The sequence below is a fragment of the Macaca fascicularis genome, chromosome 9 (genome assembly GCF_037993035.2).
Source record: "Macaca fascicularis isolate 582-1 chromosome 9, T2T-MFA8v1.1".
NCBI classification, from domain to species: domain Eukaryota; kingdom Metazoa; phylum Chordata; class Mammalia; order Primates; family Cercopithecidae; genus Macaca; species Macaca fascicularis.
Window position 1 is genome coordinate 104,796,057 of NC_088383.1, and position 22,781 is coordinate 104,818,837.

The 22,781-nt window shown below is 39.5% G+C and overlaps 1 protein-coding gene and 1 long non-coding RNA gene across 7 annotated transcripts in view; one reads left to right on the forward strand and one right to left on the reverse strand.

Annotated features, from left to right (window-relative positions):
• The window catches only part of ENTPD1 (ectonucleoside triphosphate diphosphohydrolase 1), a 206,512-nt gene extending 184,865 nt beyond the window's left edge, over positions 1-21,647 (forward strand). For all 3 annotated transcript variants that reach the window (XM_074002284.1, XM_065520129.2, XM_074002285.1), the window contains one exon: positions 20,875-21,647. In XM_074002284.1, coding sequence (XP_073858385.1) covers positions 20,875-20,910 — 36 coding nt within the window. In that variant the 3' untranslated portion in view covers positions 20,911-21,647. The remainder of the gene's footprint in view (positions 1-20,874) is intronic.
• The window catches only part of LOC135964912 (uncharacterized), a 31,437-nt gene extending 8,886 nt beyond the window's left edge, over positions 1-22,551 (reverse strand). The window contains exons 1-5 of one of the 4 annotated variants that reach the window (XR_012418009.1): positions 22,137-22,551; positions 21,169-21,270; positions 19,723-19,852; positions 18,256-18,511; positions 3,704-4,622 (exon numbers count right to left, since the gene is read on the reverse strand). This is a non-coding gene — a long non-coding RNA (uncharacterized lncRNA). Of the gene's footprint in view, positions 1-3,703; positions 4,623-18,255; positions 18,512-19,722; positions 19,853-21,168; positions 21,271-22,136 lie in introns of those variants that run through there. The other 3 variants (XR_012418007.1, XR_010577648.2, XR_012418008.1) reach the window with 3 other exon arrangements.
• Positions 22,552-22,781: the final 230 nt, after the last annotated feature.

Genomic DNA, 22,781 nt, shown 5'->3' on the forward strand with positions numbered 1-22,781 from the left:
GTGGCCTTATTTTCTATTCTAGTTTTTCTATTCCAGCACTTCTTTCTCTTTTCCTGGCTTTTCTTTTGATTTCTATACCTTTTTATATCTTTTCTTCTCTTGTTCTTTCCCTTTAGGGTGTCATGCTTCACCTTTCTCCTTGCCTTGCACTTCAATTTCTCGGGACAGTGATCTGCTAATGCTCTCGCCTAAGTGGTACAGATTTTAAAACTACTGAATGATAGAAGAAAGGACTACTGGGTTGCGTATGTTAAAAATATTTTTTTGTAGCACATCTATAAGGAATATTTTCAAGGCCCTTGTCTAACAATCATGTTTCTGATTTTTTTTTTTTTTTTTTTGAGATGGAGTCTCTTGCTCTGTTACCCAGGCGAGTGCAGTGGCGCAATCTTGGCTTACTGCAACTTCTGCCTCCCAGCTTCAAGAGATTCTCCTGCCTCGGCCTCCCAAGTAGCTGGGATTACAGGCGCCCACCACCACGCCCAGCTAATTTTTGTATTTTTAGTAGAGACAGGGTTTTGCCATGTTGGCCAGGCTGGTCTCAAACTTCTGACCTCAGGTGATCCACCCACCTCGGCCTCCCAAAGTGCTGGGATTACAGATGTGAGCCACTGTGCCTGGCCTGTTTCTGATATTCTTTATGGTCAATAATTAAACTATTTAAATCTAAGTTATATTTACTTCAATCCTGAGAAATAACTTAATGGGGTATTTTCAATTCATAGCAATCAGAAATAGCCTTGGTTGTAAATTGAATCTACAGCGCAACAAATATGAATTTTAGTTTTGAGTTATAATTTTATACCACTTTTGAATGTTTATACAAATGCCCTAATTTGAAAGAAGTTTGAGTGTTTCATTGAAATAAAATACCATTCCTTAGTGTAGAGAACAAAATGACTGACTTGTTTAAATACCAATCAGGATTTATGTTAATAGGAAGTGGGTGGTCCTGACAAGATCTTGGTCTTTGTAAGAATGTTTCTTGGTCAAAGTCCAAGTCTTCTAATGGCATTTATTCTTGCGGCTCACTAGGTGGGTGGTAATAGTAAAATATTTGCCTTGGTTCAGTTCCATTGTTGAAAACAAAATTTCTTAACTCCATTTGTTTTTGAAATTTTTGAGAAGGTGGCGATCTTTGTCCACAACCTCTATTAACACATTTTTTTCAAGGGCATTTTCTCTGAAAAATCATTATTGGAATGGTCATGTAAAGGTCCCAGTGTATGATCTGATACTTTATCAGTACATTCTATATCTTCCAAATTCATTTCATCGTGAGAACAGTGTTGGTAGAAAGGTCTTTACCTTTGCAAACCACTTCTACTGAGGTAATGAAAACCTCGTACAGGTAACTGGTTCTGAAAATCCCCATGAGGTGAGTACTCACAGCTATACGGAACAGTTGTTTTCGTCTCCAGCCTCTGTTAACAAAACCAAAACCTTTCACTGGAAGTGTTCCTGAAAGCTCCTATAGGCCTGGTTATGAACAGTATGCATCTTTTGTCCACAAGCTTTGCTAACAAAATCAAAATCATCTCCAGGGTCTGGTTCATGGAGGTCACTGTGAGGCTGGTGATCATTAAATGGTCTTCGTTTTGTTCCAGGCACCTGGTTAATGAACTCCATCTCCTCTTGGGAGACGTTATAACACTGATGATTAGCAAAAAAATGAACATCTTGATCCTAGTCCCTTGTGAGCAAAATCCCAGTCTCTCAAGTGTCTCTTTTCTGGCATGCTGTCACTACACTGGTATTCATCAAAATCCCTATGCCTTTGGACAGGTTCATTGTTGACATAATCATAATTGTTTATCTGTATACCATTTTGAGGGTATTGATCATTAAGAAGCCTTGACTTTTTCCCAGACCCATGTGTGGTGGGAGAAATATGCTATACATTCCCAGTATTTTAACAATAAATAAAAGATAAATGCTATGCTATTAGCAAAAGCTCCCTTTATGCAATTCAACAGGACACAAGATGACTTTGGTGTGATGTTTCCTAAATTGGGTTGTGCCTCATTTTCATTTCTCCTTTCTATCTACTTGTGAGCCCAAAACACCCTCCCACTGAAGCAGCCTTGTTGTCTGGGGAGACACCTGAGGTTTGCTGTCTGACGGCCATAGAGATCAAGGATGCAGACATACAAAGAGTGAGGTTAAGATCAGAAATTTAACAGGTGAAAGAGAATAGCTCTCTGCTACAGAGAGGGGTCTGCCAAGGACTATTTTGCCTTCACTATCTGCCTAAATAATCTCTTTCTATCTCGTGTATTACTATCAGCTATCAGCTTGTAACTATAAGCTTTAAAAATTCCAAACAAAAGTGTTTTGGTGTTAAACAATAAATTTTTAGTAAAAACTGGTGAATACATTTAATGGCATCTTTTCATTTAAAGGAAAGTGTCCTAACCAGGTCACTTTTACTGTAATTTGATGCATTAAAGAAGTAATCTTACAAATATGGCTGATGACATGCTGGTTTATTGTACTGACTTCATGTCAAAAGAAACAATCAAAATATAATTTACTCCTAAAGACATTGAGCTGATAACATTAAAATATTTATTATATAAATAGCATATTTGGGCTGTTTCTTGTTCTTAGTTGCTATAAATACAGCTGCTATGAACATTCATATCAGATTTATGAGTGAACAAAAGTTCTCATTTCTCTGGGATAAATGCCCAAGAGTGAAACTGTTGGGTCCTATGCTAAGTCTGTTTCTATTTTTATAAGGAACTGCTAAACTGTTTTATAACATAAAAAACACACCAACCTGATATAGAGATAAAAAAGAAGAATAGATTTCAGTTAGAATGAAAAAAGATAACTTTTAAAGACCTAGGATAAGATACTATAATTGACCACAAATTAGAACTGTGCTTCCTAGCAACAAGAACATAAAAGGAAAGTTTCATTAAAAAACAAAACAAAACCCAACCTAAACAAAAATAACCCCCCAATCCCCACAATATCACCTGAAAACAAGCCAACCAATTTCTGGCACTACTTTTTTTTTTTTTTTTTTCTTTTTTTTTTTTTGAGACCAAGTCTTGCTCTGTCACTCAGGCTGGAGTACAGTGGTGCGATCTCGGCTCACTGCAACCTCCACCTCCCAGGTTCACGCCATTCTCCTGCCTCCGCCTCCCGAGCACCTGGGACTACAGGCACCCACCACCACACCTGGCTACTTTTTTATATTTTTAGTAGAGACAGGGTTTCACTGTGTTAGCCAGGATGGTCTCAATCTCCTGACCTCGTGATCCGCCCACCTCGTCCACCCAAAGTGCTGGGATTATAGGCGTGAGCCACTGTGCCCGGCCTCTGGCACTAACTCCTAAGAGGGATTTTCCCAAGGATTTATAAGAAACAGGAATATAACAGTTATTTTCAGTGTTGAAGATAAATCCTTCCTTAGAATGGGAAAGCAGAGATTGTGTGAGGGAAAGGAACTGTGTCAAGGCAATATGAAGTGCTGTGGGAAGTTGAAGAGCTCTGTACACCCTTCCTGTACGTTATGTCCTGTGAGGCTAATGCCTAACAGTGCTTGGCACTGCTCAAGTGCTCCTTCTCCTGGGAAAGAGAAAATTCTGAATTGTGTCTGTTCTAACTTGTATTAAATCAGTTCACAGTAGATAATCTCAATGTATTGAAAATAAGTTATATATTTCATTTTTTCTCAAAAAATCAAACCAAAGACAAACACAAATGATTTCTTATATTTAAACTAGTACTATGTATTCTGAAATTAGTTTTGTAGAGAAAAATGCCACCAAAGAGTGTAGAAACTTATCAAAGATAGAGAAGATTGCAAGATTTTTTTCTATTGTCTTGTCAGTTTATAAATATACACACACACATACACATTATATGTGAAAGTCATAGAAAAGATTCTAGTACCATTTGATAAACCTTAATTCAGTTTCTGATATATCGGTAGAATAAATACAAGTTATTACTAAGAATCATAGCATTTTAGATTTTGAAGAGCATAGAGATTATCTATTTCAACATTTCCCAGTTTGGAGAACCTTATTGTCCCATATCATAATGCTTGTTCTGTGGGGGAAAAAAGTGAGTTCTGTGTTTAAATAAGTTGGGGAAATGCTGGGCTAAATACAATTTAATGAGTTTCTTCAGGATGTCTAATGCTTTTAATGAGTGAATGTTCATGGTCATAGTGGGCTGCATTTCCCAAACTTATTTGACTTTAAAAAATACTTTTTATTCCTGTAAAACTAACAATATCTCATGAAACACTGTGTTTTTAGAATATAGCATAAGAATAGCTAACTGATCTGGTCCAACTCCTTATGTTATAAATTAAACATTTGTGGCCTAAAAAAGTTATCACTTATCTAGGTCACATACAATTAGTAAGTGGCAGAGCTAAGCACTGAACCCAAATTTCCTGATTCCCAATCCTATGGATTTCCCCCACTACTCTATTATTTTAAAAATATGTTTCATAATTTTTATAAAATATTCATTTAAAATCATGTTACTAATACCCATGAAAGTCTTTATTTAGAGGCCATTCTCTGGATTCTTCCATAGAATTATCGGTTGGGGGATTTGCATCTTCATCTGAATCCCAGACACCCATTCCAAGATTACTAGAAGAAAAGTATCAATAAACAACAGAAGCTTAAAATTCAATCAGAAACAGTCATAGGCTTTTAGAAACATAAGTTGAACATAAAATGAGAAAAAGGCAAATCTATACACCATTCATATCTTGGGAATCTATAGATATGTTGCCATTTGTCATAGTGGAAACAAGAATAACACATCATCAAGCACAATTTTAGAGAGTATTTTCAATTGTTAGGCTATACCCATTATCTCTTGTGGCCAAGAGAGCATAAAAATTATTAGGGGTTTAAAGAATATGCATTATGAGGAAAGTTTAAAGGAAGAGAGAGAGGAAGTGGGAAATTAGGTCAGGGGTACTGAAGTACTGAATTAACTAATGAGCCCTTATAAGTATTTTTAGCTTCACCAAAATATAATCAAAACAGTATACAAAATAATAATAATGGTATTTTAATATCTTTAATAGTGGAGATTTGGTACTAACTTTGCTTATTATTCCTCCCTTCATTAGAGACTTTTTAAGAACTCTTGCTTCAACAGATGGTTATAAATTCCCTTTTCTTCTTGTTGTAGTTAATACACAAGTATCCCGTGACTTTAAAAATGTTTTTACTTCATCACTTATAAGATGCATATAATCAATCTGAAATTCTACAGAAAAAATTCTTCATATTATAATTTTGTTTAAAAGGAATTTTAGCTGGATAGGGATTCCTTGTACAGTCCTTTAGTACATGAGTAATGACTATTTGAGGTATAAATCTCAGAGTTAATAGCTAACACTTATTTAGCTCCTACCATATTTGGCACTGTGCTAAGAGCTTTACTTGTATTAACTCATTTAATCCTTACAACAACCTGTGAGGTATTATCTCCATATTATAGTTCAGAAAACTGCGGCACAAAAATCGTAACGTGGAAGCAGTGAAATTTAAACATAGGCTTTCTGGCTCTGCCTCCCATGTTCTTAGCTAATGCTATGGATTGAATGTTTGTGTGCCCCTAAAATTCATATGTTGAAGTCCTAATCCTTAAGTGTGATGGTATTTGAATGTGGAGACTTTGAGGAGTAATTAGGTCATGAGGGTGGAGCTCTCATGAATGGGAACAGTGCTCTTATAAGAAGAGACACAAAAGAGATGATCTCTTTCTTGGATATGTGAGGATACAGCAAGAAGGTGTCTGTCTGCAAACCAGGAAGAGAGCCTTCACCAGGAACTGAATGAGCTGGCACCTTGATTTTGAACTTCCCAGCTGTCAGAACTGTAAGGAATAAATTTCTGTTGTTTAAACTACTCAGTGTATGGTATTTTTGTTACAGCAGTCTTAACTAAGACAGCCAAAAAGTTATATTGTCTCTTTCCAAGGAGGTAATTGATTTTAAGTACAAAGCAGTGGCCAGCCCCGTTCTATTTAGTACATGAGTCAACATGAGTTCAGGAAATTTTTACTTAAGTCTAATCTATTCCTAATTCAAATTATTTCTGGCTGGTTTGAATAAATCCTCCCAGATAATTCTAGTTTTCTTTCCAATACTGACCTCTAAATTGAGCAAGACCTGCCTTTTTCTGAGGATTACATTTAGTCTGAAATATCTTTTTTGTTGTTTTTGTTTTTGTTTTTTTTGAGACAGAGTTTCGCTCTTGTTGCCCAGGCTGGAGTGCAAATGGCACAATCTTGGCTCACTGCAGGCTCCGCCTCCAGGCTTCAAGTGATTCTCCTGCCTCAGCCTCCCAAATAGCTGGGATTACAGGCGCCTGCTACCATGCCCGGCTAACTTTTGTATTTTTAGTAGAGACGGGGTTTCACCATGTTGGCCAGGCTAGTCTAGAACTCCTGACCTCAGGTGATCCACCCGCCTCAGCCTCCCAAAGTGCTGGGATTACAGGCATGAGCCACTGCACCCGGTCCTAGTCTGAAATATCTTGATGCTCACCCTCTACAAGCCTTTCCTCTAAGCTGTAGCTTACCTCGACACCTGAATTTCCTTTTCAGCTATCATTCATTGGAACCCAGACCCGGTAGGTGTTTCTTAAAATTTTCAGGCAGCTTATTTTCATGTTAGCTCTACAGCCTCACAGAAAATCAAAATCATGTAAGCAGTAGTATGTAACCAATATTTGGGTCCTAGACGTACCCAAGCATATTTTAAATGTTCATGGCACCTTGCAATCATCAAATCCAAATGTTTCATTTTATAGATAAGAAAAGTGGGCCGGGTGTTGTGGCTCATGCCTGTAATCCCAGCACTTTGGGAAGTCGAGGTGGGCGGATCACCTGAGGTCAGGAGGTTGAGACCATCCTAGCCAACATGGTGAAACCCCGTCTCTACTAAAAATACAAAAAAAAAAAAATTGCCAGGTGTGGTGGTGTGCGCCTGTAGTCCCAGCTGCTTGGGAAGCAGAGGCAGGAGAATTGCTTGAACCCAGGAGATGGAGGTTGCAGTGAGCCGAGATCGTGCCACTGCACTCCAGTCTGGATGACAGGGCGAGACTCCGTCTCAAAAAAAAAAAAAACAAAAAAAATGACACACAGAAAAGACAGATTGCTTAAAGCTAGACAGTGGGAGAACAACAAAAGTAGTCATTTGTGGGTCCCCAAGACCAGTGTCATCCTTTTAAAGTAGACGAACAAATGCTTAAACCTCATATTTTCAATTCAGTCCAACAAATATTTATGAAGAACTGAAGTAGTATTTTACTTAAAAGGGCTAGTCAAAGCTGGTCCATATTTACTATATTGTAATAGAATTTCTGAAAACTGGCTGCAGTAGGCAGAATAATGCCCCTCATCCCAGAAAGATATCTACATTTTAATCCTTGGCACCTCTGAATATATTACCTTATATGGCAAATGGGAATTGGCAGATGTGACTAAGATGGGAAGATTGCCTGGATTATCAAGGTGGGTCCAATCGAATTATGTAGGCTCTTAAAATTGGAGAACCTTTCTGGCTGTGGGGATTTGACTACGGATGAAAGGTACACAGAGATGCAAAGTTGTTGACTTTGAAGATGGAGGGAGGGGGCCAATATCCACGAAGTGTGGGTGGCATCTAGAAAGGCAAAAGGCAAGGAAACAAATCTCCTGTAGGGCCTTCAGGAAGGAATGCAGGCCTGCTGACACCTGATTTTAGCCCACTGAGACCCACGTTGGACTTCTAACCTACGGAACTGTAAGGTATTGTGTGTTTTTTAAGGCACTAAATTTGCAATAATTTGTAATAGCAGCAATGGAAAACCAACCCACTGGCACTGATCACAAACTCAAATTTCGAGTTTCCTCTCTGGGCCAAGTATCAACCCAAAAAGTAGGGATGTAAATTAGAACTCTCATTCATGAGGGCAGTGAATCTAGAAGGTTCTCAGATGTGGGTACATGAAATGATCACTTTTTAATTTTGATGTAATTGCTCTTGGGTGGGACCAGACATCAGGTTAAAAAAAAAGTCATGATAAATTCTAATGTATAATCAAGTTCAAAACTCTATTCTAGGAACAAAAGAAAATAAGCATCTGAATTGCCTGTTGGGGGAATAACTTTGTTCTCTAATAGGTACCCAGGACTTTTTCTTTTATTGAGAGACAGAGTCCCACTCTGTCACCCTGGCTGGAGTACAGTGGCACCACTATGGCTCACTGCACCCTCAACCTCCCAGGCTCTAGTGATCCTCCTGCCTCAACCTCCCATGTAGCTCGGACTACAGGTACACACTACCACACCCAGCTAAATTTTTATTTTTTGTAGAGGTGGGATCTTCCTATGTTGCCCAGGCTGGTCTTGAACTCCTGGGCTCAAGTGATCCTCTTGGCTCAGCCAAAGTGCTGGGATCACAGGTGTGAACCACTGTGCCTGGCCAGTAGCTAGGATTTCTTAGAAGACAAACACCATATCCTTACACCCAAACTGGTACAGCTAGCAGTTTTTTAGAGAGCAGTCAGCACAGGTTGCCAAGATGAGCAAAGCTGTGTTTCATTAAAGCATTACAAGGGCTATCCTTCAGATTTTAGCCAAGGGACTATGTACACAACTGCAGTCACCTGTGCCCCAACAGTTCAATGACTTTGAGAGCTGGTGAGGCTAAATATCTCCTCTCTACATAATGCATCAATCTGGGTGATTGGTACCAAGTGAGAAACCTGGGAAATCAACCCATTCCTCCCCCCAACTCACGTACCTACATCTCTTCGCCATTATTTTAGTAAGTCTCTCTTTTAAAACCTTCAACTGTTTTCCTCACCATCTCTTCTGCCACCGCCTTAGATTAGGCCTTAATTAATTTTTCCTTTAATTTCTGTAATTGTTCCCACACTAATCTCTGTGCCGCCAACCTACTTCCATTCTTCCATACTGTGAAACATACATTTGGTCATAGTCCATTTCCTGACATACGACTCCCAAAACCCTTGGAATCTCCAGAGTGGTAAGAGTGCCTTCTGTATACTAATGAGATGACTGGTGACTGGGGCCCCTGATAGCCTCAGCATTATACATTAGAATTTCTGGTCCTCAGAAAAACCAAGGCAGGATTAAAGTGTTGGGACTTTCAGCTCTATCCCTTAACCTTTGGGGAGGGGAGAAAGGCTGTAGGTTAATCTCCTCACCAATGGCCAATGATTTCATCCCTCATGCCTACCTAATGAAGCTTCCATCAAAATACAAAAGGCTTGGGTTTGGACAACTTCTGGATAGCTGAACACGTGGAGGTTCCTAGAAGGTGGCTTGCTTGGAAAGGGCATGGAAGCCTGGCTCCCCTTCCCACGTACTTTGCCCTGCGTCTCTTGTCTGGTTGTTCCTCTGTATCCTTTGCAATGTCCTTTTTAATGAATGGGTAAACATAAGTGTTTCCCCGCATACTGTGAGGCACTCTAGAATATTAATAGAATGATTTAGGAGGGGTTATGGGAACTCTGATCTATAGCTAGTTGTCAGAAGTACAGACTGCAACCTGGGGCTTGTGATTGGCATCTGAAGTGGGGGACAGTTTTGTGAGACTAAGTCCTCAACCTATGGGATCTGATGCTATCTCCAGGTAGATAGTGTCAACAGAATTGAATTACAGGACACCCAGATGGTGTCCACAGCAGAACGGCTTGATGTGTGTGGGAAAATCCCCACACATCTGGTGTCAGAAGTGTTGAGTAGCTGTGTGAGAACAGGGAAAACACCTTTTTTCCTTCATGTAAACTATCTATTCGAATCTGTCTTACTCTCTGGTGCCAGAGTAATCTAAGATACATAACTTATTATGTGACTTGTACATAAAATGCCTCCATGACTACATTTTGCCTTTAGGCTGTAATTCAAATCTTCCTAAGACAAGTCAGCTCCTTCGTGCTCTCACCCTTGCTATCTGCCCCTAGGTGAACCTATAATCTAGGCATTCTCACTACTTGTGAATCCCCCATGCGCCATGCTTTCACACCTCTGTGATCCAGCTTACATTGTTTTCTTTGCCTAGCCAATGCTTCCTTTACATTTCTGCTCAGACATCAGAATACTCTGACTCTTCTCCATTAACCTTCTCTGAGTACCCATACTTTTCACTATCTGAAATTGCCTTATGTGTTGAATGCCTTTCTCCAGCACCATCCACACATTTGTTGTTTCATCCCATCATCAAATGTGTTTTAGGTGCCCAAAATATTCCACACACCGTTTAAACACTTAGAGATACCAAATCAATCAAAGTCCCTGCCCTCAAGAGGGACAGACCAAAAGCAAGTACATACATCATTTCTGATAGCAATAAGTGCTTTGAAGGAAATCCAAGATCATGCAATCAACAGTGACTAGAAGAGAGGAACAGCAGTAAATAAGACAGTCATGGAAGGCTGGCCCTCTGAGAAGGTGACATTTGAACTGAGCCATGCAAAGATAAAGCATTCTAGGCAGAGGAAACAGCAAGTGCAAAATCCCGTCATATAAGGCCTTGCAAGTCCACACAGATTTACAACCTTCACGGCCTGGTGTGGGTTAACCTGAAATAATCAAAAGGATCAAAATCCAGTGGAGTTTATTCAAGTAAAAAGCTGGGAATAGCCATCTGGGAGACACAGACTCAGAGAAATAGGGTCAGTGTTCCAAAGTTCAAAGTTAAATTCTTGCATAGATAGGCAGAAAACAAAGAAGTTTAGTAGGTTTCTAACACTTTCTAGAAGGCTAGTTTATGAGTTTCTTTTCTGTATGGCTTGTTTTCTTTACAGTTGGTTTTCATTTCCTTTCCAATTTAAAAGAGGTATTTAACACTCCATCTTAATACAGTGTGATAGCCATGAAATCTTTGGGTAAGAAACTAAAAGGAAAGTTAATCTATAATAAAAACCAACAGTAACAGGGAAGGGGTCTTTCCTGGAGCCCTTTAGTCATTTGTAACATTTTGTAAAACACTGTGAGCAAGGAGGATGGTTAATCTATAATCACAGAAACAAAGATTACAGCTTCCCAGGTTACAGCTGCTTGTAATGTGACTCAGGCCCCATAATCACATTTCTTTAAGGCTCAAAATAGTTTGGAGTTCCAACAGCTTAGATTTTGAATTACTTATTTTCACACCTGTCTTATTCATTGCTGAATCCTCAGAGCTAGCAGAGTGCCAGGACACAGTAGGTATTCCATAAATACTTGTGGAATGGATAAACTATTTGCTGGTTTACTTACCTATCTCCTTGAGGGCAAGGGCTCCTTCTGACCTCTGTAGGTCTAGTGTTGAGCTGTGTGCCTGGCACATAGAGGTGCTTAACAGAATTGCTGAGCAGCATATAAAAGATGTTGCTTGAGTACCATACAGCATATAAAAGATGTTGCATGAATACCATTATCTTCATTAGAGAAGATAAAATTAAATGGAAAGTATTCTTTAGGAATATGCCATTGAGTTTAGGCTAAAAGACACTAAGATTTTTGAATTGTTCCAGTGTTGTTTAGTTTCATAAAGTAGAAAACTGACATCTAGGCATGTTATAAAAGCAATCTTCTCAGGACTAAAGGCCAGAGAAGGCAGGAAAAATTATATATTAGTATCTATAAATAGCAATCACAACCTTAGATGGATGTTAATGTTGACATGAGCTCAGAAAATGACTTGTCTGAATTCTAGTAAAATGCCCCCAGAGTTAATTTTCTGGTATTGTTAATTTTCAGATGTCATCTATTGCGAAGAACATTTCTTTAGGTAGGGACTAAAAACAAGCACAAGCAAAAGGTTGCAAAGGGAAGAAGACTATAAGGAGAGAATATTTAATCAAGCAGCTCTTATAAGAGATTAGTAACCAATAAATTTTCCTCCCAGAATACCTGAATAAATATTGAGAAGAAAATCCCCAGCTTTCAGGCAAAATTCAGTTTCTGATTTGATTTTATTTAGCTTACGAAACACTGAAAGACCATAATGCAAACAAAACAGATGTGGTGTCAAAGAAACAAATATGCATAAAACATTCATTCTTTTTATGAGCTACACAAACTATCCCTAAGACCTGTGATTTGAAAAGAAAGTGTTCCTTAGAGAAGTGGGGATTTTGTACATAACTAAGGTATGAGAAACATTTAGGGGTCATCTGGCAGACATGACAGCCAAAGTGACAAGAGAATGGGAATAAAAGCAAAGCCAAAGAAAAAGTTTTATAAAACCTCTACAGTGAGAAGAATAGAGACAACCAAAGTGATTGAGAGCTATCAGAAAAGAGGCAAACCTGGATAATTACTGTGTCCAAAATAAAAAAATTTAAGTACAGGTTGAATATCCCTTGTCTGTAATGCTTAGGACCAGAAGTGTTTCTGATTTCAGATTTTTGTGGATTTTAGCATATTTGCACTATGCCAGTTGAGCATCCATAATCCCAAAATCTGAAATCTGAAATTCTCTAATGAGCATTTCCTTTGAGTGTCAGGTCAATGCTCAAAAAGTTCCATATTCTGGAGCATTTCAATTTTCAGATTTTTGGATTTGGCATTCTTTGTATGTGTAGATGCCAGATGCTGCAAAGAAAAGGCTGCAGGATTTGGTTAGGTTGTTGGTGATTTCTGAGAAGGCAATTGCATTAAGTGGTGAAAACAAACCACACATTTAAGAAGAGAATGGCACAGTAAAGAAATGGAGGTGGTGATCACAGACAAGGTGTTTTCAAATGTTTGACAATAGGCACAACAAGAAAATGGAATAGTAGTTCATACAAGAGAATAGAAACCAACAGAACACTTCTAGGTATGTTTGAAAGCAAGAGGAAAGCGGCCAGGTTGATTTAAGATGCCAGAGGGGAAAGTGATAGGGACAGTGAGATCCTAGAGCTAAAAAGGAAACACATTCTATAGACATGAAACATTTTTTTTCTTTAAAAAAAGTAAACTTTTTCTAAGAATAAGGCAAAGACTAATAAAAAGGGAAATGGTGTAGTGATCTATTCTTATAGTGATAATTAAATTCTATTGCCAATACTCATAAGCTTTATTGTAAAGAATCAATCTAAATGGGATAATGGCAGAAAGCCATTCAGGAATACAAAATGCAAATTATAAATAGGGAAATGCAAATTAAAAGCACAATGAGATACCCTTTCAAACCCACTAAAATAATAAATAAAAATGATAGACAATAACAAATATTGGCAAGGATGCAGAGAAATGGCTAAACTCACTTTGGAAAATAGTTGGGCAATTTGTTTAAAAGTTAAATATAAATTTACCATGTGACCCAGAAATTTCACTCCTAGGTATCAATCCATGAGAAATGAAAACATGTATCCATACAAAGACCTCAATATGAATGTTCTTAGCAAACTTATTAACAGTAGCCCAAAATGGGAAACAACTGAAATGTCCACTGTGAACCCTGACTATCTGAGATAGGTCTCAGTTAATTTAGAAAGTTTATTTTGCCAAAGTTGAGGATGCGTGCCTGTGAGAGAGCCTCAGGAGGTCCTGATGACATGTGGCCAAGATGGAGCACAGTTTGGTTTTATACATTTTAGGGAGACATGAGACATAAATCAACACAGGTAAGATGAACACTGGTTTTGTCTGGAAAGGCCTGACAGCTCGAAGCTGGGAGGGGGCTTCCAGGTCATAGGTAGATAAGAGATAAATGGTTACATTCTTTTGAGTTTCTGATTAGCCTCTCCAAAGGAGGCAATCAGATATGCATTTATCTCAGAGAGCAGAGGGGTAACTTTGAATACAATGGGAGGCAGGTTTGCCCTAAGCAGTTCCCGGCTTGAATTTTCCTTTTAGCTTAGTGATTTTGGGGCCCCAAGATTAATTTTCCCTTCACACCACCAACTGATGAATAGGTAGACAAAATGTGGTTTATCTATATAATGTAATATTATTCAGCAAAAACAGGAATGAACTACTGATATATGCTGTATCTCATGGATAAACCTTAAAAACATTATGCTAAACGAAAGAAGCCAAACACAAGAGACCAATATTGTATGATTCCATTTATATGAAATGTCCACATGAGACAAATCTCTAGAGACAGAAACAACATTAATTGTTGCCTGGGGTGGGGAAATAGGAATGAACAGTTCATGAACATGAAGGTTCTTATTAGGGAGATAGAAGTGTTTTAAAACTGATATACAGTAATAGATGCATAAATAGGTAAATTTAATAAAAATCATGAATTGTATCCTTGAAGTGGGTGAATTATATGGTATGTTAAATACCTAACCAACAAACAAATGGAAACACAGCCCACGCACATGGATGGGCAGATTCAATATTGTGAAAATGACCATACTGCCAAAAGCAATCTGTAAATTCAATGCATTCCCATCAAAACAACACTGTCATTCTTCACAGAACTAGAAAAAACAATCCTAAAATGCATATGGAACCAAAAAATAACCCACATAGTCAAAGCAAGACTAAGCAAAAAGAACAAATCTGCAGACATCACATTACCCAACTTCATACTACACTATAAGGCCACAGTCACCAAAACAGCATGGCACTGTTAAAAAACAGGCACACAGACCAATGGAATAGAATAGAGAACCCAGAAATAAAGCCAAACACTTACAGCCAACTGATCTTCAACAAAGCAAAAACATAAAGTGGGGAAAGGATACCCTATTCAACAAATTGTGCTGGGATAATTGGCAAGCCACATGTAGAAGAATGAAACTGGATCCTCATCTCTTACCTTATACAAAAATCAATTCAAGATGGATCAAAGACTTAAATCTAAGACCTCAAACCATAAAAATTCTAGAAGATAACATTGGAAAAACCCTTTTAGACACTGGCTTAGGCGAAGACCTCATGAGCAAGAACCCAAAAGCAAATGTAACAAAGATAAATAGATGGGACTTAATTAAACTAAAAAGCTTCTGCACAGCAAAATCATCATCATCATCATCAACACAGTAAACAGACAACTCACAGAGTGGGAGAAAATCTTTGCAAACTATGCATCCAATGAAGGACTAATATCCAGAATCTACAGGAACTCAAACAAATTAGCAAGAAAAAACAAACAGTCCCATCAAAAAGTGGACTAAGGACGTGAATAGACAATTCTCAAAATAAGATATACAAATGGCCAACAAACATATGAAAAAATGTTCAACATCACTGATTATCAGGGAAATGCAAATCAAAACCATAATGTGATACTACCTTACTCCTGCAAGAATAGCCATAATTTAAAAAATTAAAAAAAAAAAAAAGATGTTGGTGTGGTTGTGGTGAAAAGGCAACACTTTTACACTGCTGGTGGGAATGTAAACTAGTACAACCACTATGGAAAACTGTGGAGATTCCTTAAAGAACTAAAAGTAGAACTACCATTTGATCCAGCCATCCCACTACTGGGTATCTACCCAGAGGAAAAGAAGTCATTATACAAAAAAGATACTTGCACACGCATGTTTATAGCAGCGCAATTCACAATTGCAAAATCTGCAAAAATATGGAACCAGTACAAATGCCCATCATCGAGTAGATAAAGAAAATGTGGTATGTGTATATATATATATATATGTATACACACACACACACACACACACACACACACTATAGACTACTACTCAGACATAACAAGGAATGAAATAATGGCATTTGTAGCAACCTGGATGGAATTGGAGACCATTATTCTAAGTGAAGTAACTCAGGAATGGAAAACCAAACATCGTACGTTCTCACTCATAAGTGGGAGTTAAGCTATGAGGACATAAGAAGGCATAAGAATGATACAATGAACTTTGGGGACTTGGGGGAAAGGCTGGGAGAGGGAGGAGGAATAAAAGACTATACATTGGGTACAGTGTACACTGCTTGGGTGATAGGTGCACCACTATCTCAGAAATCACCACTAAAGAACTTTTGCATGTAACCAAACATCACCTGTTCCCCAAAACTATTGAAATAAAAAAATATTAAAATGGATAAATGTTATATATAATTTGGTTTATCTAGCAAATGACTAACTTTAAGAGAAATTCACAAATTGATTTTAAGTGATTTAAATTTTTGTAACAAATTAGAATCCCTTATGCTTGATAAAACAATTAGTAAAACTAAGTAGAATCAAGTAATCTTTTCTGCATTTTAGTGTTCCTGATTCTTTTGAGAAAATATAGAAGGCCTAAAGACAATTTCATTTTAGAGTTTAAGAATTCTTCAGAATTTGTTTGATCCAAATCCCTCCATGTACTGGGGTCACTTGTGACAAGAAAAAAGAAAACCTTGACCATGGTCACATGGTAAGTCGGTAGCAGAACTAGACAAAAACTCAGCTCTCCTGATTTCCAGTCTAATACTTTTTTCATTATCCCATGCAACCTCGAAACAGAAAAATTAGAAGAAGAAAAGTAACCCAAACTCATAGGACTGTATCTTTTTTGGATTCCTACAAATACTCTTGAGCTTTGTTTCAGGAGGCGGTTACTTGGAAACAGTTTGATCCTTTCAGGTCTTGCTGTTAAGACTTATTAGGTAAGATCAGAGTAATGTTTAGTCGAGGGCTCATTATTCCCCACTATTGAGACAAGGCCCTTCTGAATGCTACCCAGTATCCTGTGAATTATGAGGTTTTCCATAACCTCATAATAGCTGGTGGGAAAAGTCACTATTGCCAGCCCTATGTGAGCTCCAAGTACTGTCCCCTCTAACCTTCTAGAGCAGCTCTTTCTCCAGCCTCAGGTACTTTCCTGAAATGCAGGGAAACCTTCTGTATTCCAGGAAAGCACCTGAGGCTGGGGAAAGAGTACTCCAGAATACTCTCCCTGGGCAGTGCTCTCTTGACCAGTGCTAGCTGCCTTGGTTTCCCAGGCGTCTCACTTCTGTCCCCTTAACTTGGCAGTGACTGGCTCCTTCATGATTCCCACTTTCTGCACCATGACCTGGAATCTCTTTCAAGGCAGCAAGCTGGGACATTTCTCAGAGATCACTGTCCTTCATTGCCTGATATCCAACTTCTTGGAAATTGTTGTTTCATATATTTTCTTCACCTTTCTTTTGTTGTTTCAGGTGGGAGGGTTAATCTGGTCCCTGTGGTGTCTTTTTTTTTTTTCTACTCTGAAATCTTGGGTCTAAGAACTCTCTCCTACTTTATGAATTGGCTAGTAACAATTCCTTTTCTTTTAATAGCCTTTTCTTTTATCTGTTCTCATAATGAGAAGCACAATTAAATTCTTATAAAGCTTTGGTAAGAGATACTTGGCAAAAATAAGCAATTTAAGTATGATGACAACTGACAAAGACTCTCCTTAAGCAAAATTTAGTCAGGTTCCTTTGAGCCCATTTTCTATTAGACCCGGTACTCGGGCCTTGTCATCAAGAGCAAGAATCCTGTTAAGTCAGTTTTGTAAGAATCCCCATCCTCATATCTGACCTCCCTCAATAGCCGATCAAATTCCTCATCCCCCATTGCCCCCCAGGTGTTGTCCGATCATCCTGGCCTGCCTTCGGCAAGAATCCTGTTAGATCTGTTTAACCAGAATTCCCTCTGACCTTGATGTTTCCTCCTAGGAATTTTCCATCCACTGACCCCACTCTGTTCCTTGGTATAAATCCCCCCTTATTCTTGTTGTTTTCAGAACTGAGCACAGTTCTATACTCAAGTCCCTTCCTTTATTGCAATAGTTCCTGAGTAAAATCTAGTTTTTACTGCTTTCTTTACTGTCTAGCTCTGGTTTTAATACTACTATGTCCAATTTTACATAAAAATTCTTTATCACATATTCCACATTTTGAAACTCTAGCACTATCAACACCTAAGCTGAAAATGGTCTCTTATCCCTTAAAATTAAGGTTGTAAAAGTATAAGCAATAAAAAAAAAATCCACCTTGTTGCCATTGGCTACAGGTGGCATTGGCTACCTAATTCCATATACTCCAAATACAAACAACTGTAGTGATTATGTCCCATTTAAGATTCTCTGCATTCTCTGCATATTGGAAATTTATTTCTATAAAGGCAGTAAGCAGGGTCAATGAAAACTTTACTCATTGCATTTTGGAGCCAAAGGGGACCTCAGAAAATCGATTTCTAATTGCTGTCTTTGTGGAGGTCAAAACCTGAAGTCTGGAAATAACTTAAACTGATTTACTACTATATTACAGGAGACATGAGACTCAGTCATTATCCCTCTTGAATTTTTAGTGATTTAAAATGTAGTATTATAGGCTGGGCACGGTGGCTCACACCTGTAATTCCAAAACTTTGAGAGGCCGAGGTGGGTGGATCACGAGGTCAGAAGATCGAGACCATCCTGGCTAACACAGTGAAACCCCGTCTCCACTAGAAATACAAAAAATTTGCCAGGTGTGGTGGCGGGCGCCTGTAGTTCTAGCTACTTGGGAGGCTGAGACAGGAGAATGGCGTGAACCCGGGAGATGGAGCTTGCAGCGAGCCAAGATCACACCATTGCACTCCAGCCTGGGCGACAGTGTGAGACTCCATCTCAAAAAAAAAAAAAAAAAACTAAATAAAAAATGTAGTACCATAATTGAACTCAACACTTGAAAAATGGCAGAACCATCCACATGTATAGTAAAACTACTGTTTCCTTTGACTTAAATCTGGAACTTTAGAATATCAAACTTTAAAAGTGCATTAACTTTTTAATCAGCTGCATCATACTGCATCTAGTAAAATTCCCTGCTTTTTCACATGAACTGCTAAGACGGATGCTTTCATATCTTGTCACTGCAATTTTTAGTTTTTTCATAAGGTCTAAGAATTATTTTCCTCTGGAGAAGGGTTTTAAAATTCTGCTCTCCAGAGTGTCCTTCTGCCCCTTGGCCTGTGGATGGAAAGTGAAGGAAGGAGAATAATTATGATGTCAAGTGAACTGAGTCTGGATCCTCAATCCCCTGCTTCAACCAACACAACTCCCCACTTACTGTATCTGCTTTCTATAACGGGTTTCGGAGCAAGATTTAATTGAAAGATTTCCCTTTTAAAGTTCAAAAACTACTGTTGTAATACCCATCTCACTTACATTTTTATCTCTTCTGTTTTCATCATATTGCTGTCTTTCCCTCCTTTTGTTTCTCTGCCCCTTTTTCACTTTTCCTATTTGCAACTACATTTCCTTCTAGTTATTTTGCTTTTTAAAAAGGATAAAGTTCAGTGTTTTTTCCCTCTTTGCACAACCCATGGTTTTTAGAAAAAGAATACTGTATGATTATATGAAGGACTAAAAACGTTGCTAAGAGATTATTCATGGGCAATTCTGAAATTTATATTAAAATAACCAAGAGAATATCTTACTTCACTTTCTAAGTGCAGTATTAAAAAAAAGTTTCTCGCCAGGTGTGGTGCCTCACGCCTGTAATCCCAGCACTCTGGGAGGCCGAGGTGGGCAGATCATCTGAGGTCAGGAGTTTGAGACCGCCCTGGCCGACATGGCAAAACCCTTTCTCTACTAAAAATACAAGAATTAGCCAGGCATGGTGGTGGGCGCCTGTAATCCCAGCTACTCAGGAGGCTGAGGCAGGAGAATCACTTGAACTCGGGAGGCGGAGGTTGCAGTGGGCCGAGATTGTGCCACTGCACTCCAGCCTGAGTGACAGAGCAGGACTCTGTCTTAAAAAAACAAAACAACAACAAAAAACAAACTTTCTATTTTAAGACCTACCCATGATAACAATATACATTTGCAACTTTACCTTAACTTCATAATATCTTGGTGTATGTTAAATCAATAATTAATCCAAGCTCCTCATTTAGTTCTTTTATTACGCTAATCAAGTCTTTCAGTATAAACTTCGGGGTTGGAGTAAGTCTCTGATTTACCGTCTATGATGAAAAATGAAAAATAAGGTTACAAAATACAGATAAAATGTTAACATTAAACATAGAACAAAGAAGGAAGAGAAAAAACATAAGACAATAAGAAGAATTGGTGACAATTTCATAGCATAAGAACATTGTCAAAGCTTTTAACTAACTAGAGCTGTACAAAGAGCCTAAACATATTCACATCCTTTGCCTCAGTGATTTCATGTCTTGGAAATTATCCTAAGGCAAATATCAGAAATACTGGGGAAAAAGAGTTTGGGCGTAACATTCACTGCACCATTATGTATAATAGAAACACATTGGAATATCATGTTACTGTTAAAAATCACATTTCTCAAAGATGGTTATTATTATTTTTGAAACAGAGTCTCGCTCTGTCGCCCAGGCTGGAGTGCAGTGGCATGATCTCGGCTCGCTGCAAGCTCCGCCTCCTGGGTTGATGCCATTCTCCTGCCTCAGCCTCCTGAGTAGCTGGTGCCCACCACCACGCCTGGCTAATTGATTATATTTTTAAATGAGGTCTCACTTTGTCATCTAGGATGGGATGCAATGGTGCAATCATAGCTCACTGTATCCTTGAACTCTTGGGCTCAAGGGATCCTCCTTCCTCAGGCTCCCAAGTAGCTAGGATTACAGGTAGGCACTACCCTTCCCAGGTATTAATTTTTTGTGTGTGTGTGGGAGACAGGGTCTTGCTATGTTGTTGCCCGGGTTGGTCTTGAACTTGTGGCCTCAAGTGATCCTCCCACCTTGGCCTCCCAAAGTCCTTGGATCATAGGCATGAGCCACCATGCCAGGCCACAAAGACTATTTAATAAGGAAAAATCCTCAAAATGTTACATAAAGATCACATCGCAAAACTTTTACATGTAGTGTTATTCTGATTTTTTTTGAAGCGACAGGGAGAAGGAAAATGGTGTCTTAAAGAGAATATATCATTATTTTAAAAGTGGAATTTCAATTGTTTTTCTTCTATACTCATATATTTTCCATGTTTTTTTTTTTTCTATTTCCAACAGAAACTTTCTGTAAATGCTACTGTCATTACAGGATAAACTGGGAGGCGGAGGTTGCGGCAAGCTAAGATTGCACCACTGTACTCCAAACTGGGCTGATAGAGGCTCCGTCCCAAAAAAAAAAAAAAAAACTGAGTTGGGTACTAAATTCCTTAATGAACATGAGTGACCAGGCAGCTGGTAAATAACAGTGAGGAGAGGGAAAAGGGCTCATTAGAGAAGAGTTTCTGCTAAGGTTTACAAGGGTGGAATGGAATGGCCTAGCAATGGCCATAAGACAACAAATACAGATACCACCTGCGGCGCGGGGGCGGTGGCAGACTTTCGCTGTGGTGAATTGCTGGGAAAGCAGCGTCTTCAGGAGAGAGCCAGGTACCCTATATCACAAGGAGGAATGTTCTGTGAACAAGAAGATATAAAGATATAGAGGGGTTTACATATGGGGAGTCTAGAGAAAGAGTTTCCAGTTTCCAGACGAAGGCGGATAGTGAGATGATTAGCAGATGGAGAAGGTGTGGGAATGATGCTGCGAGAAGGGATAAATTATCTGGGTGGTTACCAAGTATGACAGAAACTATAGGGAGGGTGGGATTTATGGTCTCAAATGAAACTCTAACATTGTTTCAGTGCCAAGCTGTCAGAAACACTGGGACTTTATTTTGCTTACTAAGGTTGAACACTAGCGACTAGTTTTGGTCACTACGCTATTAAAAAATAAAGACAATTCTAAGAAATGTAGTCAATTAATGAATATCAGAATAAAGATGTTAATAGTTTATTCCCTGTTATTAACATGTACATTTAGAAAGAAAATAAGAGCAAAGCTTAAAAATGCATGGAAGGTTTACACAGAACGACTGCTGGGGCACAATGCCTGACACAGAACGCAGTTAAACACCGTGGAAGGCTCGAATGAGTGAAAGCATACAAACCACCACTGTGCGGCTCTCCACACTAGCAAGTTTCCGAAGTTCGTCCCAGCCGGTTTCCCTGAACAAGTTCCCAACCGCATCACGTTTAGTTTATCTCGTTATTCTAACTCGGAGCGAGGCAATGGGAAAAAGAAAAACAACGAGGGCTATGCTCTGTTTATTAAGCAATGAATGACGACACGTGGGTGAGCGTGTCTGGCCTGCCCTATTTTAATACTTTAAACATAGTACATTAGTAGGCTAACAGCAAGCTCTGGAAATAAAAGGAACCGCTTGCATATTTAGGGGGCTCTTTTGTAAGTCACAAAGGAATCACCCGAAGTCAAAGCTCACCTCTTTTCCTAGCAAGGCAGGGACGACGGAAAGCATAAAGTAGGTCCCAGTGCGCCGCAACCCGCGCAACTGGCTGGCTGGCGTCCTACGGCCTCGCGCCTCCACGCTGCGTCCTCCACGCTCTTCCCACGGCGGCGCCCCGCAGCGTCCTCCCCGGGGACGCCAGCTCAACCGGGAGCTCGCGGCCGGTACTCACCCGCTGGGTATACGCCTCTTCACCACGACGAGAGGGGTGAGGGCCCCACGCCCCAGGCAACCCCGCTCTCAGGCCTCCTCCAGAACAGAACCCAGGGGACGCTACAACTCACACGCGCGCGGGCAGAGGCGAGGGGCGGGGGTGATAGACCCGGGCGGCGAACAGACTTGGCGCACCGAAGATTCCCCCAGGCGCGCGCTCCGCTCCTGCTGGCAGGCCAGGGGTCGCAGCACGCATGCTCCTGGGTCGCCGTGACTTGCAGCCGGCGGGTGCCGTGGGGCGGGCGCAGGGTGCGGTGGGGCGGTTGGTGATCGTCCTAGCCTGCGGTAGATGGTGTGCCCTGCCTTCGCTGCCCAGACGTTAAGAAAAGTGCACTGTGCGTCCAGGTGAATGTCGGGCTGCTGGTGAAGGCTTCTCTGATGCTTCCCTGTCAGACATTCCCGCACTTT